This window comes from Pan troglodytes, chromosome 1 (assembly GCF_028858775.2).
Source record: "Pan troglodytes isolate AG18354 chromosome 1, NHGRI_mPanTro3-v2.0_pri, whole genome shotgun sequence".
Lineage (NCBI taxonomy): Eukaryota > Metazoa > Chordata > Mammalia > Primates > Hominidae > Pan > Pan troglodytes.
In genome coordinates this window covers 198822147-198836332 of record NC_072398.2, presented here as the reverse complement: position 1 = coordinate 198836332, position 14186 = coordinate 198822147, and the positions used below count along the sequence as shown (strand labels likewise).

General features: G+C 41.7%; 1 protein-coding gene across 12 annotated transcripts in view; it reads left to right on the top strand.

Moving 5' to 3' along the window:
• KPNA6 (karyopherin subunit alpha 6) overlaps positions 1–14186 on the top strand; it is a 64869-nt gene that overhangs the window by 31542 nt on the left and 19141 nt on the right. For 5 of the 12 annotated variants that reach the window (XR_010158042.1, XR_010158048.1, XM_016950967.4 and 2 more), the window contains one exon: positions 190–299. The exons of 2 other annotated variants lie outside the window; for them this stretch is intronic. Coding sequence is in view for 2 of the 10 variants with exons in the window: in XM_009452344.5 (XP_009450619.1) it covers positions 3350–3443 (94 nt within the window). In the remaining 8 variants the exon portion in view is untranslated. Of the gene's footprint in view, positions 1–189; positions 300–3313; positions 3444–4210; positions 4267–8572; positions 8690–14186 lie in introns of those variants that run through there. 5 more of the 12 variants (XR_008547048.2, XM_009452362.4, XM_063813092.1 and 2 more) reach the window with 4 other exon arrangements.

Below are 14186 nucleotides of genomic sequence, written 5' to 3'. Positions count from 1 at the left end.
AAGGGTATGAGTTTAATAACACAAAACTAGAATGTGAGGCGTTCTATAAGAAAACTGACCTAGTCTCTTCAGAGAGTATCACAAGCAAATAAAAGGGTTGGGGGAGAGGAGGATGGACATTGTAGATTAAAAGTGATCAGATGTTGGATAATGATATTGTAGTTTTTAAAATGGCTTTGTTGTTTGCAGATACATACTGAAATGTGGATGAAGTGATAGGTCAGGAATTTGCTTCAAGGATCTGGGAGAGGCAGAAGCATAGATATGAATGGCTGCTAGTTGATCATTGAATCTGGATGGTTAGTGTATGAGATTCATTTTATTTACTGTTTTGTCTACTTTTGTGTATATTTGAAATTTTCCATGATAAAATGTTAAAATAACAAATACAATGTGTGAACCTTGGCTGGATTTGGGGAGAAAAACCCAGATATAAAGGATATGTTGAAATAATTAAGAAATTTGAATATGGACTAGATATTGGGTATTTTGTTAATTTCTTTGGTTTGAAAATGCTGTTGTGGTTATATAAGAAGAAGGTCCTGGGCCTGGCTCACGCCTGTAATCCCAGCACTTTGGGAGGCCGAGGCAGGCGGATCACAAGGTCAGGAGTTTGAGACAAGCCTGGCCAACATGGTGAAACCCCATCTCTACTAAAAAATACAAAAATAAGCTGGGCATGGTGGTGTGAACCTGTAATCCCAGCTATTTGGGAGGCTGAGGCAGAAGAATTGCTTGAACCCAGGAGGCAGAGGTTGCAGTGAGCTGAGATGGTGCCACTGCACTCCAGCCTGGGCAACAGAGCGAGACTCTGTCTCAGGAGAAAAAAAAAAAAAGAAGGTCCTTATTATGGGATACATACTAAAGTAATTGGGCGAAGTGCCAAGTGATGACATTTACAATTTTCAAATGTACAGTTAAAAATATAGCTATATTATATATACATCTGATAGAATAAAACTAATATGATGTTGTTAAAAATCATTGAATCTTAGTGGATAATTTATAGATATTTATTGTACTATACCAAACTTTCAGTGTTTAAGCAGTTTACAATGGAAACAGAAAAAATAGTTCGGCTATTCTTGAGAACTGAGAAATGGGGCAGTAGCTAAGGGAAAATGAATGAAAAAATGCACTCACAAGTGTCTGGTTCTGAGTACAAGGAATCACAGGTGAGATTCCTAGAACTGTTCCTACAGTGTGTTTTTAGCTGGCAAAGTTACAACAATACCCAAATTTTGCCATCAACTTTATATTAATTTACAGTAAATAACTAATAGGTAGACCAGTAAGAAGACAGCAAAATTTAAGCCATCTTTGATGTTTTCTTATGGCATCTTTGGTAAGAAACTGGGCCAGGTAAGATTTGGAAGAACATCTGTGAAATCTTTGGATTTATTATTGTGTCTATCACTTGTGTATTGTGGGTTATCTTCTCACCCATCACATCCCAGCATCATGGCTGGCTTTACCTGCTTTGGGGGAATTAATCCTGATGTTGTAGGTGTTAGTCCATACATGTACTTCAGGTTTGTGGTTGGTTGGATCTGTGGTCTAGGGTGAGAATTCATTGTATTAATAAAAGGAAAACTTGTACTGTGAAGGTGAGTTCCTATGAAAATCTGGTATGGTGGTGGAGGGGAGGCTCAACAGTCAATTGGCCTGAGTTTAAAATGTTTATGAATCTCAAAATGTTAAACATACCAGTGATTAAATGGAGCACTATGGCAATCTTGCTACTCACTAATGTGTGACCTGAGCCTCAGTTTTTTCATTTATCCATTAGGGCTTTTTTTTTTTAAGTGAATCCTTTTTTTTTTTTTTTTTTTTTTGAGACGGAGTCTCACACTGTCACCCAGGCTGGAGTGCAGTGGCGCAATCTTGGCTTACTGCAACCTCCGCCTCCCATGTTCAAGCAATTCTTCTGTCTCAGCCTCCCAAGTGGCTGGGATTACAGGCACCCACCATCATGCCTGGCTAATTTTTATATTTTTGTAGAGACAGGATTTCACCATGTTAGCCAGGCTGGTCTTGAACTCCTGAACTCAGATGATCCACCCGCCTCAGCCTCCCAAAGTGTTGGGGTTACAGGCATGAGCCACCGTGCCTGGCCTATTAAGTGAATCTTAACCTTTCTTATTACAGGGGTGTCCTTGTGTCTCATGAAAGCAGTTTACTTCGATTGTCGCCTTTGCCTAGGTCTAAAGACAAGGCTTAATTAACTTGAATTTGATATCAGACACTGGCAGGAGTCGGTGCCTTCTTTAGATTAGGTAATTAGGGTCTATATTAGTTTGCGAGGGCCACCATAGCAAAGAACCACAGACTGGGTGGTTTAAACAACAGAAATGTATTTTCTCACAGTTCTGGAGGCTAGAAGTCTGAGATCAAGTTGTCAGAAGAGGTCAGGTTCAGTGGCTCATGCCTGTAATCCCAGCACTTTGGGAAGCCAAGGCGGGCGGATCACGGAGTTTGAGACCAGCCTCAACATGGTGAGACCCTGTCTCTACTAAAAATGCAAAAAATTAGCCAGGCGTGCTGGCCCGCACCTGTAATCCCAGCTACTCAGGAGGCTGAGGCAGGAGGATCGCTTGAACCTCGGAGACAGAGGTTGCAGGGAGCTGAGATTGTGTCCCTGCATTCCTGCCTGGGTGACAGAGCGAGACCCTGTCTCAAAAAAAAAAAAAAAAAAAAAGGTTGTCAGAAGGGTTGTTTTATTCTCAGCCATTTGTTGTTGGCTTCTATATAGCTGTCTTCATGTTCACATGCTGTTCTCCCTCTCTTGTTTTAAGGACACCAGTTACTGGATTAGGGCCTACCCCAATAACCTTATTTACCTTAATTACCTCTTTAAGGACTCTATCTTCAAATATAGGATGCGTTTTGAGGTATTGGGGTTTAGGACTTCATAATATGAATTAGGAACAGACATGATTCAGCCATTTTAAGGCCCCTACCTATTTTGTATTATCATTGCTAGCTCTTTGGTTTTAAAAGCTTAGAAAGTGCATGGCAACATTAGACATTCCCTAGAAATGAAAGGTGTGACTTCAGAGACCTATTCACTTTGAGAGAGTTCCTTGACTAAGAAAACCCAAAGACAGTCTAGGACAGCCAGATGCTAGAAAAGTTTATTTGTATTGTGAATTTTAAAAAATTCATCCACAGCAAGTAAGGGAGTACATAATGGAAAAAGCCGCTGGCCTGCTGGATCCCTGAGATTCCAGATGTGCTTGTGCAGATGTTCCTCCTTCCAATCTAACCTCCCTTGTCTGCTTCCCCAGTGAAGTCATAAGCAAATATTTGTGATAGTTTCTTGTCACCATGGTGACTAAAGAAGCTCAGCATGGCTCTCCTCCCAGCTTCACTGTCAGCTGTGCTTGAAGGAGAGGCTAGCGTCCAGGACAGCCCAGGCTCAGTCATGAAAAGCTATGTGTCAGGTAATAGGGGACAGCAGTTCATAGTGCTGCCTTCAGAAATCTGTTGTCTACTCTGTTAGTCTCACAGGGATAATCAGGGGCCTCAAAGGGAGTGCAGAGGTGCAGACACAGCTCACTTGCAGCCTCAACCTCCTGGGCTCAAGCAATCCTCCTGCCTCAGCCTCCCAAGTAGCTGGGACCACAGGTGCATGCCACCATGCCCAGCTAATTTTGGTATTTTTTTGTAGAGATTGTGGTTTCACCATATTGCTCAGGCTGCTCTTGAACTCCTGGGCTCAAGCAGTCTGCCCACTTTGGCCTCCCAAAGTGCTGGCAGTACAGGCCTGAGCCCAGGCTACAATGCCGATTAAAAAAAAAAAAATTATTCCAGCCTGGGCAACATGGAGAAACTCCATCTCTACTAAAAATACAAAAATTAGCCGGGCATGGTGGTGGGTGCCTGTAATCCCCACTACTTGAGGAGAATCACTTGAATCTGGGAGGTGGAGGTTGCAGTGAGCCAAGATCGCACCGCTGCACTCCAGCCCGGGTGACAGAGCAAGATTCTGTCTTAAAAAAAAGAAAAAGAAAGAAAGAAAAAGAAAAAAAAATTATTAGTGGTAAAATATATGTAACAAAATTTTCAATTTAAGTGTACAATACAGTGGCATTAATTACAGTTACAATGTTATGTGACCATCATCACCACTATTTCCAAATATTTTACTACCCCTAACAGAAATTCTGTACCCACTAAGCAATAACTCCCTATTTTCCTCTCCTCTTAGCACCTGGTAACCTCTAATCTACTTTCTGTCTCTGAGTTTGACTCTAGGTACTTCATGTAAGTGGAATATTTTGTGTCTTGCTTATTTCACTTAGCACATTAATTTCAAGGTTCAATCATGTTGTAGCATGTGTTAGACCTTCATTCCTTTTTTGGCTGAATGATACTCCATGGTATCCATATGCAGTAGTCCTTGCCTTATCCACAGGCAATATATTCTAACACCCCCAGTGGACACCTGCAACGACAGATGGTACCAAACCCTATATACTATATTATTTCCTATACATACGTACCTATGATGAAGTTTAATTTGTAAATTAGGCACAATAAGAGATTGAGAACAATAATAATAAAATAGAACACATAACAATATGCCAGCATCATCACTTTTGCACTTTGGGGCCATTATTAGGTAAAATAAGGATGACTTGACCACAAACACTGCAATATCTGCTACTAACTGGCAGTGTATACAGTGTAGATATACTGGACAAAGGGATGATTCATGTCCCAGGTGGAATAGATGGTTAGCGTGATATTTCATCATGTTACTTGGAATAGTATGAAATTTAAAACTTATGAATTGTTTTTATCTGGAAATTTCCATTTAATATTTTCAGACCACTGTTGTCCATGGGTAACTGACACTCTGCAAAGCAAAACTGAATAAGGGAGAAATAGTATAAAAGTAGAATTGCTGGATTATATAGTAATTCTTTTTAATTTTTTTAGGAACTACTATTCTGTTTTCCACAGTGGCTGCACCATTTTCCATTCTTATCAGCAATCCACCAGGTTCCAGATCTTAGCCAGCGTGTGCTTTTATTATTCTTACTCCATCCTAGTAGGTGTGGAGTAGTATGTCATTGTGGTTTTTAAAACTTTTTTTTTTTTTTTGAGATGGAGTCTCGCTCTGTCGCCCAGGGTGGAGTGCAGTGGCACAATCTCGCCTCACTGTAACCTCCACCTTCCAGGTACAAGCAGTTCTCCTGCGTCAGCCTCCCGAGTAGCTGGGATTGCAAGGATGTGCCACCATGCCCAGCTAATTTTGTATTTTTAGTAGAGATGGGATTTCTCAATGTTGGACAGGCTGGAGGGTCCCACCCTTAGATAATCTCCCCACCTCAGCCTCCCAAAGTGTTGGAATTACAGGCGTAAGCCACCGCGCCTGGCCTAAAACTTTTTTTTTTTTTTCTTGAGACGGAATCTCACACTGTCGCCCAGGCTGAAGTGCAGTGGCGCGATCTCAGCTCACTGCAAACTCCGCCTCCCAGGTTCATACCATTCTTCTGCCTCAGCCTCCCATGTAGCTGGGACTACAGGGGCCCGCCACCACACCCAGCTAATTTTTTTGTTGTTGTATTTTTAGTAGAGGCGGGGTTTCGCTGGGTTAGCCAGGATAGTCTCAATCTCCTGACCTCGTGATCCACCCACCTCGGCCTCCCAAAGTGCTGGGATTACAGATGTGAGCCACCATGCCTGGCCAAAACTTTTTTATATACGTTTTTCAGTCAGCTTTCTCAGGTTGAATCATTGTGGTTTTGATTTGTATTTCTTTTTTTTTTTTTTTTTTTTTTTTTGGAGATGGAGCAAGCTCTGTTCCCCAAGCTGGAGTGCAGCAGCACGATCTCAGCTCACTGCAACCTCTGCCTCTTAGGTTCAAGTGATTCTCCCACCTCAGCCTCCTGAGTAGCTGTGATTACAGGCACCCGCCACCATGCCTGGCTAATTTTTGTATTTTTAGTAGAGACGGGGTTTCATCATGTTGGCCAGGCTGGCCTCAGACTCCTGACCTCAAGTGATCTGCCCGCCTCGGCCTCCCAAAGTGTTGAGATTACAGATGTGAGCCACCCCACCTGGTCTGGCTAATATTTCATTTTATATAATGTATAAAATATTCTCTATACAATGAAATATTTATTTCTCCACTGAATGGACATAATATCCTTCTTCAAAATCAGTTGGCTGGCCGTAGATGTAAGGGTTTATTTCTGGACTCTCAATTCTATTCTGTATGTCTATATGCTTATCCTTATGCCAGTACCACACTGTTTTAATTACTGTACCTTTGTAGTAAGTTATGAAATCAGGACATATGAGTCTTCCGACATTTTAAAGAATGTCTTCCTTAATTTCTGTATATTTGTGAATTTTCTAGTTATCATTCTGTTACTGATTTCTAGCTTCATTCCATGTAGTCAGAGATAATGTTTTATATGACTTCAGTCTTCCAAAATTTATTGAGACACTTTTAGTGGGCTAACATATGGCCTATCCTGGAGAATCTATACTTGAGAAGAATGTATATTCTGCTGTTATTGGGTGGAATGCCTTGTATATCTCTCTTAGGTCTACTTTATAATTTTGTTCAAGTCCTCTGTTACTTATCGATCTTCTGTCTAGGTGTTCTGTTCATTATTGAACGTGGTTCATTAAAAGTCTCCAAATATCTGTAGGCCACAGTTGGTGGGGATAAAAAAGTCTCCAAATATTTTTTCTGCACTTCTGTCAGAACTTGCTTCATGTTTGGGGGCTCTTGTTTATTGCATATGTTTTTTAATAGCTTGATGAATTGGCCATATGATGTCCTTTCTTTTTGGTAACAGTTTATGACTTAAAGTTTGTTTTGTCAGATATTCATGTAGCTATTCCAGCTCTCTTTATTCCCTTCTCATTTCCTTTTGTGTATATTTTTAATTTTTATTTTCTGTGCATGTAGTTTTTTGGATATTTCCTAGTGAACACCATGGGAATTACACTTAATATTCTAACTTTATAACACTCTAGTTGGAATCAATACCAGCTTAATTCAGAAGCATACAAAACTGCTCATGTACAGCATTGTTTCCTCCTTTATGCTGTTGTCATCACACATTGTATGTTTAAACATTGTGTGACCAATAATGTAGATTTATAATTATTTTATGCATTTGTCTTTTAAATCATGTAGGAAATGAAAAGTTACAAACCGATGTATAGTAATACTGGCTTTTATATCTGCCCATATAGTTACCTTTACCAGAGATCTTTATTTCTTCATATAGCATCAAGTTACTGTGTCCTTTCATTTCAACCTGAAGGGCTCCCATTAGTTTTTTGTTTTTTGTGGGTTTTTTTGACAGAGTCTTGCTTTGTTGCCCAGGCTGGAGTCCAGTGGTACAGTCATGGCTCGCTGCAGCCTGAACCTCCCAGGCTCTAGCAATCCACCTCAGCCTCCCAACTAGCTGGGACTGCAGGTGCATACCACCACGTCCGGCTAATTTTTATATATTTTTTTGTAGAGATGGGGTTTCACCACATTGCCTAGACTGGTCTCGAACTCGGCTTATGTGATCCTCCTGCCTCAGCCTCCCAAGTGCTGAGATTACAGGCCCAGCCAGCATTTCTTGCAGAGCAGGTCTAGTGGTAACAAAGCCCCTCAGCTTTTGTTTATAGGGAAATGTCATAATTCTCCCTCATTTTTGAAGGATAGTTTTGTCAGATATAGAATTCTTGCTTGACGGTTTTTCTTTCAGCACTTTGCTTTTTGTTTTGTTTTGTTTTGTTTTGTTTTTGAGACAGGGTTTCACTGTGTCACACAGGCTGGAGTGACGGTGCAATCACAAGTCACTGCAGCATCAACCTCCTGTGCTCAGGCAATCCTCCTGACTTAGAGGTGTCCCAGGTAGCTGGGACCATAGGTGCACGCCACCATGCCCAACTAAATTAAACAAAATTATTTGTAGAGACAGGGTCTTGCTCTGTTTCCCAGGCTGGTCTTGAACTCCTGGGCTCAAGTAATCGTCTGGCCTTGTCCTCCCAAAGTGCTGGGATTACAGGCATGAACCACCGAACCCAGCCTCTTTTCGGCACTTTCTTATTCTACTGCCTTCTGACTTCCGTGATTTCTTTTCTTTTTTTTTTTTTTTTTTGAGACAGGGTCTTGCCCTGTTGCCCAGGCTGGAGTCTAGTGGTACAACCACGGCTCACTGCAGCTTCAACCTCCTGGGCTCTGGTGATCCTTCCACCTCGTCCTCCCAAGTAGCTGGAATTACAGACATACACCACCATGCCCAGCTAATTTTTGTACTTTTTGTAGAGACGGGGTTTTGCCATGTTGCCCAGGCTGTTCTTGAACTCTTGGTCTCCAACGCAAGCCATTCGCCTGCCTTGGCCTCCCAGAGTGCTAGGATTACAGGCCTGAGCCACTGCTCCCAGCCTGACTTTCATAATTTCGAATGAGAAATCACCTGTTGATCTTATTGGGCATCTTTGTATGTGATAAGTCACTTCTTGCTGCTTTCAGGATTCTGTCTTTGGCTTTCATCAGTTTGATTATGTGTCTCAATGTGGATATCTTCTTTTTCTTTTTTGAGACGGAATCTCACTCTATCACCCAGGCTGGAGTACAGTGGCATGATCTCGGCTCAGTGCAGTCTCTGCCTCCCAGGTTCAAGTGATTCTCCTGTCTTAGCACCCCAACTTGCTGGGATTACAGGTGCGTTCCACCATGCCTGGCTAATTGGTTTTTTAGTAGGTGCCACCATGCCTGGCTAATTTTTGTTTTTTTTTAGTATAGACACAGGGTTTCACCCTGTTGGCCAGGCTGATCTCGAACTCCTGACCTCAGTTGATCCACCTGCCTCAGTATCCCAAATGTGTATATCTTCATTAGAGTTCATTGAGCTCCTTCATGTGTAGATTCATGTGTTTTATTTAATTTGGGAAGTTTTTGACCATATTTTTTCAAATATTCTACCTCTTTATCTTCTGCTCTTAGGACTCCCATAATGTGGTGTATATTGGTCTTTTTTTTTTTTTCTTTTTTTTTTTTGAGAAGGAGTCTCGCTTTGTCACCCAGGCTGGAGTGCGATCTCGGCTCACTGCAACCTCCACCTCCCAGGTTCAAGCAATTCTCCTGCCTCACCTCCTGAGTAGCTGGGATTACAGGCGCACGCCACCACGCCTGGGTATTTTTTTTGTATTTTTAGTAGAGATGGGGTTTCACCATATTGGCCAGGCTGGTCTCAAACATCTGACCTTGTGATCCACCCGCCTCAGCCTCCCAAAGTGCTGGGATTATAGGCATGAGCCACTGCGCCCGGCCCCCCTACTTTTTTTTCAATAGAGATGAGATCTTGCTATGTTGCCTAGGCTGGTCTCAAACTGTGGGCTCAAGCTGTCCTCCTGCCTCAGCCTCCAAAATTGCTGGGATTACAATCATGAGCCACCGTGCAGGCCATATTGGTCCTTTTAATGGTGTTCCATGGGTCCACTCGATTCTGTTCATTTTTCTTCATTCTTTATTCTTTCTGCTCCTCAGATTGGATAATTTTAATTGATCTGTCTCCAAGTTTGCTACTTTTTTTTCTATCTGCTTGTATCTGCTGTTGAACCCCTCTAGTGAATTTTTTATTTCAATAAGTGTACTTTTGAGCTCTAGAACATTTGTTTGGTTCCTTTTTATACTTTCTTTCTTTTTATTGATATTCTCATTTTATTCATGTATTGTGTTTCAGATTTCCTTCAGTTCATTGTCCAGGTTTTTCTTTATCTCTTTGAGCATATTTAGGACAGTTGTTTTAGAATCTGTCTAGTAAGTCCAGTCTCTGGGCTTCCTGAGGGATGGTTTCCTATTTTTATAAAATTATTTAAAATAGAAACAGGGTCTCCCTATGTTGCCCAGGATGGTCTCTAACTCCTGGCCTCAGGCAGTCCTATCATCTTGGCCTCCCGAAGTATTGGGATTATAGGCTTGAGCTACCACATGCAGCTAGGAATGGTTTCTACTTTATTCCACGAATGGGCCATGCTTCCCTGTTTTTGTGTGTGTGTCCATGCGCCTTATTTTTTAAAGACAATTTTTAAATGGCAAAAAAGTTATTTTATGTTTATCTGCCATATCTAGTGTTTTTCATTTTGTGGATATCCGAGTTTCCATCTGGCATCATTTTCCTTCTACTTGAAGAATTTTAGCATTTCTTTAGTGCAGGTTAGCTAGAGAAAAAGTCTCTCAGCTTTTATCTGAAAAAGTCTTTATTAATATTATTTTTAATTTAGCCCATGACCTGCTGAATTGCTTTCATTTCAAAAAGTATCTTTGTTGGGTATAAAATTCTAGTTTACCAGGTTTTTGTTTTTTCCAGAACATTAAAAATGTTTTGTTGTTTTCTGACTTACGGTTTCTGACAAGAAGCTAGGCCATTCTTATCTTTGGTCTTAATAGGTCTTTATCTGGCTGCTTTTAAGATTTTATCTATCGCTGCTTTTCAAGATTTTGGTTGTGATGTGTCTTGTGATTTTCTTTGTTTTTATCTTGCTTAAGGATTAGCATAGCTTTTAGGGTTAATGGGATTAGATCTGGAAAATTTTTAGTCTTTTTTTTTTTTTTTTTTTTTGAGACAGGGTCTTACTCTATTGCCCAGGCTGTAGTGCAGTAGCATGATCTTGGCTCACTGCAGCCTCCGCCTCCCGGGTTCAAGTGATTCTCCTTCCTCAGCCTCCCGAGTAGCTGGGATTACAGGCACCAGCTACCATGCCTGGCTAATTTTTATATTTTTAGTAGAGACGGCTTTCACCATATTGGCCAGGCTGGTCTGGAACTCCTGGCCTCAAGTGATCTATCTGCCTCGGCCTCCCAACGTGTTGGGATTACAGGCTTGAGCCACCATGCCCTGCCAATTTTTAGTCTTTGCTTGTAAATGTTTTTCTGTCTGCCTCTCAATTTTTTTCCCCTGTGAATCCAGTTACTAATATATGAGAGCACTTGAAACCATCCTACTATCTACTGAAGTGTCATTTCTGGATCTAACTTTTGACTGATTTTTCTCCTATGGGTCACAATTTTTCTGCTGCTTGGCATGTATAGTACTTTTTGTTGTTTGTTCATTTGGAGACAGAGTCTCCCTCTGTCACCAGGCTGGAGTGCAGTAGCATGATCTCTGCTCACTGCAACTTCCACCTCCCTGGTTCAAGTGATTCTCCTGCCTCGGCCTCCCGAGTAGCTGGGACTACAGGTGCGTGCCACCAAGCTCAGCTAATTTTTGTATTTTTAGTAGAAACGAGGTTTCACCATGTTGGCCAGGATGGTCTCAATCTCTTGACCTCGTGGTCCGCCCACCTCGGCCTCCCAAAGTGCTGGGATTACAGCTGTGAGCCACCACACCCCGGCTGTTTTTGTTTTTTAGAGACAGGGTCTCACTCTGTTGCCCAGGCTGGAGTACAGCGGTGCAGTCATAGCTCACTGCAGCCTTGAAGAACTCCTAGGTTCTTCAAGCTATCCTCCCACCTCAGCCTTCCAAAGTGCTGAGATTTATAGGCATGAGCCACCATGCCTGGCTCTGGCCCATAATTTTTAATTGGATTCCAAGCATTGTGAATTCTATGTTTTTAGTGTCTGGATTTTGTTGTCTTTTTTTTAAAGGATGTAGGGCGTTTTATAGCTGTTCTGTTTTAGCAGTGTAAGGCTCGTTTTTAAGCTTCATGAGTAGCCTTTTCTGGGAATAGTTTAATCCCACTACTAAGCCATAGCCCTTCTTAGGGTCTCTACTATGCCCTGCGTGATCAGGGAGAAATCCCCATTCAGATTTGTCTAAAGTCTCTCAGCCCTGTGCGAGCTCTGGGAACTGCTGAGCTTACATACAGCTTCTCAGTTGCCCTTTGTGTGACTCATGGAGCTTCACCCAGCATGTATGCATCCTTAGTCTTCAGCAAAGATTTAGGGAACCCCAAACAGATTTCCCAATTTTTTTTTTCTGCCTATTTCTCTCCTCGCTGGAATGCTGTCTCAGTGTTTTCAGCCACCTCAATCTCACTGAAGTCTCTAGTCTCTCCTCCACTAGTGAGATTTCCGTGGTGCTGTTTGGGACCCCTCTTCTGCTATAGAATGTGCCTCTGGGCAGAAAGCCAAGGAGACAAGTAGAGCTCACTTAATTCGTTTCCCTCTTGGAGAATCACAATTCTGCATTGCTGTTGCCCGATGTCTGAAACAGTTTATAGCAACAGGGGAAATCCTATCCCTCTTATTCCATCATGGCTGGAAGTGGAAGTGATAACTATATTAATATCCAACAAAAGAAAAAGGGCAACAAAGGGCATTGTTAAGGAATAATTTGGCTCACTTTATAACAAACTTCTATTCACAGTCAAGATACAACAGTTCTAAATTTGTATGCTTCTAATGAAATAGTATTAAAATACATAAAGCAAAATTAAACTACGGGGTAAAATGGCTACATTCACTATCAATAAGGAAAACATTAGTGAAGTGAAACATTAATAGAAGATTTGAACAACATGATGGGCATGGTGGCTCATGCCTATAATCCCAGCACTTTGGGAGGCTGAGGCAGGGGGATTGTTGAGGACAGGAGTTCAAGACCAGCCTAGACGATATAGTGAGACACCCATCTCTACAAAAAAAACGTAAAGATTAGCCACTCATGGTAGTACGAGCCTGTAGTCCCAGCTACTCAGGCTAAGGCAAGAGAATTGTTTTAGCCCTGGAAGTTGAGGCTGTGGTGAGCTGTGATCGTGCACTGCACTCCAGCCTAGGCAATAGAGGGAGGCCCTATCTCAAAAAATAATGAATAAATAAAGAACAACATGATGACAACTTAATTTAATGGACATGATATTCAGAAAGCCATGCACAATAATTTAAGAATACAGATTCTTCTCAAGCACACATGGGACACTTATGTAAATTGAATAAATCAAAAGTAATTAGATATTTAGGACTGAATTACAATACAAATATTAATTTGAAGGAAATTTATAAGCCTTAGAAAGGTAATATAGAAGTATAGTGTGGGGCCAGGCACGGTGGCTCACACCTGTAATCCCAGCACTTTGGGAGGCTGAGGCAGGTGGATCACGAGGTCAGGAGATCAAGACCATCCTGGCTAACATGGTGAAACCCCATCTCTACTAAAAATAGAAAAAATTAGCCGGACGTGGTGGCGGGCGCCTGTAGTCCCAGCTACTCGGGAGGCTGAGGCAGAAGAATGGCGTGAACCCAGGAGGCGGAGCTTGCAGTGAGCCGAGATGGCGCCATTGCACTCCAGCCTGGGCAACAGAGGGAGACTCTGTCTAAAAAAAATAAAAATAAAAATAAAAAAAATTAGCCCTGCGTGCACACCTGCAATCCCAGCTGCTTGGGAGGCTGAGGCAGGAGAATCACATGAACCCAGGAGGCGGAGGGTTGCAGTGAGCCAAGATCGCGCCACTGCACTCCAGCCTGGGTGACAGAGTGAGACTCCGTCTCAAAAAAAAAAAAAAAAAAGTATAGTGTGAACATTAATTACTTAGATATACAACTTAAATTAGAAAAAATGTAGAAAGGGGATAGAAATCATATAGTAGAGAAGACTCAATGAAGCTAAAACTTGGATCTTCCAAAAGACTAAAATAAAAATAGTCAAGTCTCTGGTAAAGGTTCTCAGGAACAAAAGAGGGCACAAATAAGACAATATTAAGGATGAAGAAAGTACACAGTCACAGATAACTGATTTAAAAGAACGTGAACAGGCCAGGCGCAGTGGCTCATGCCTGTAATCCCAGCACTTTGGGAGGCCGAGGCAGGCAGTTCACCTGAGGTCAGGAGTTCGAGATCAGCCTGGCCAACATGGTGAAACCCCGTCTCTACTAAAAATACAAAAATTAGCCGTATTAGGCGTGGTGGCAGGCACCTGTAGTCCCAGCTACTCAGGAGGGTGAAGCAGGAGAATCATTTGAACCTGGGTGGCATAGGTTGCAGTGAGTCAAGATGGTGCCATTGCACTCCAGCCTGGGCAACAAAAGTGAAACTCTGTCTCAAAAAAAAAAAAAAAAAAGAAGAAGAAAAATATTTAAAAATACAGAAACAAACGTTTTTCACAGAAGGGGAAACATATAGCTAATAACAACATGAAATCTAACCTCATTAGTAATCTGGGATATGCAAATAATCATCTCTGTGAAATACTTTATGACACCCAGTAGATTGTCAAAAGTAT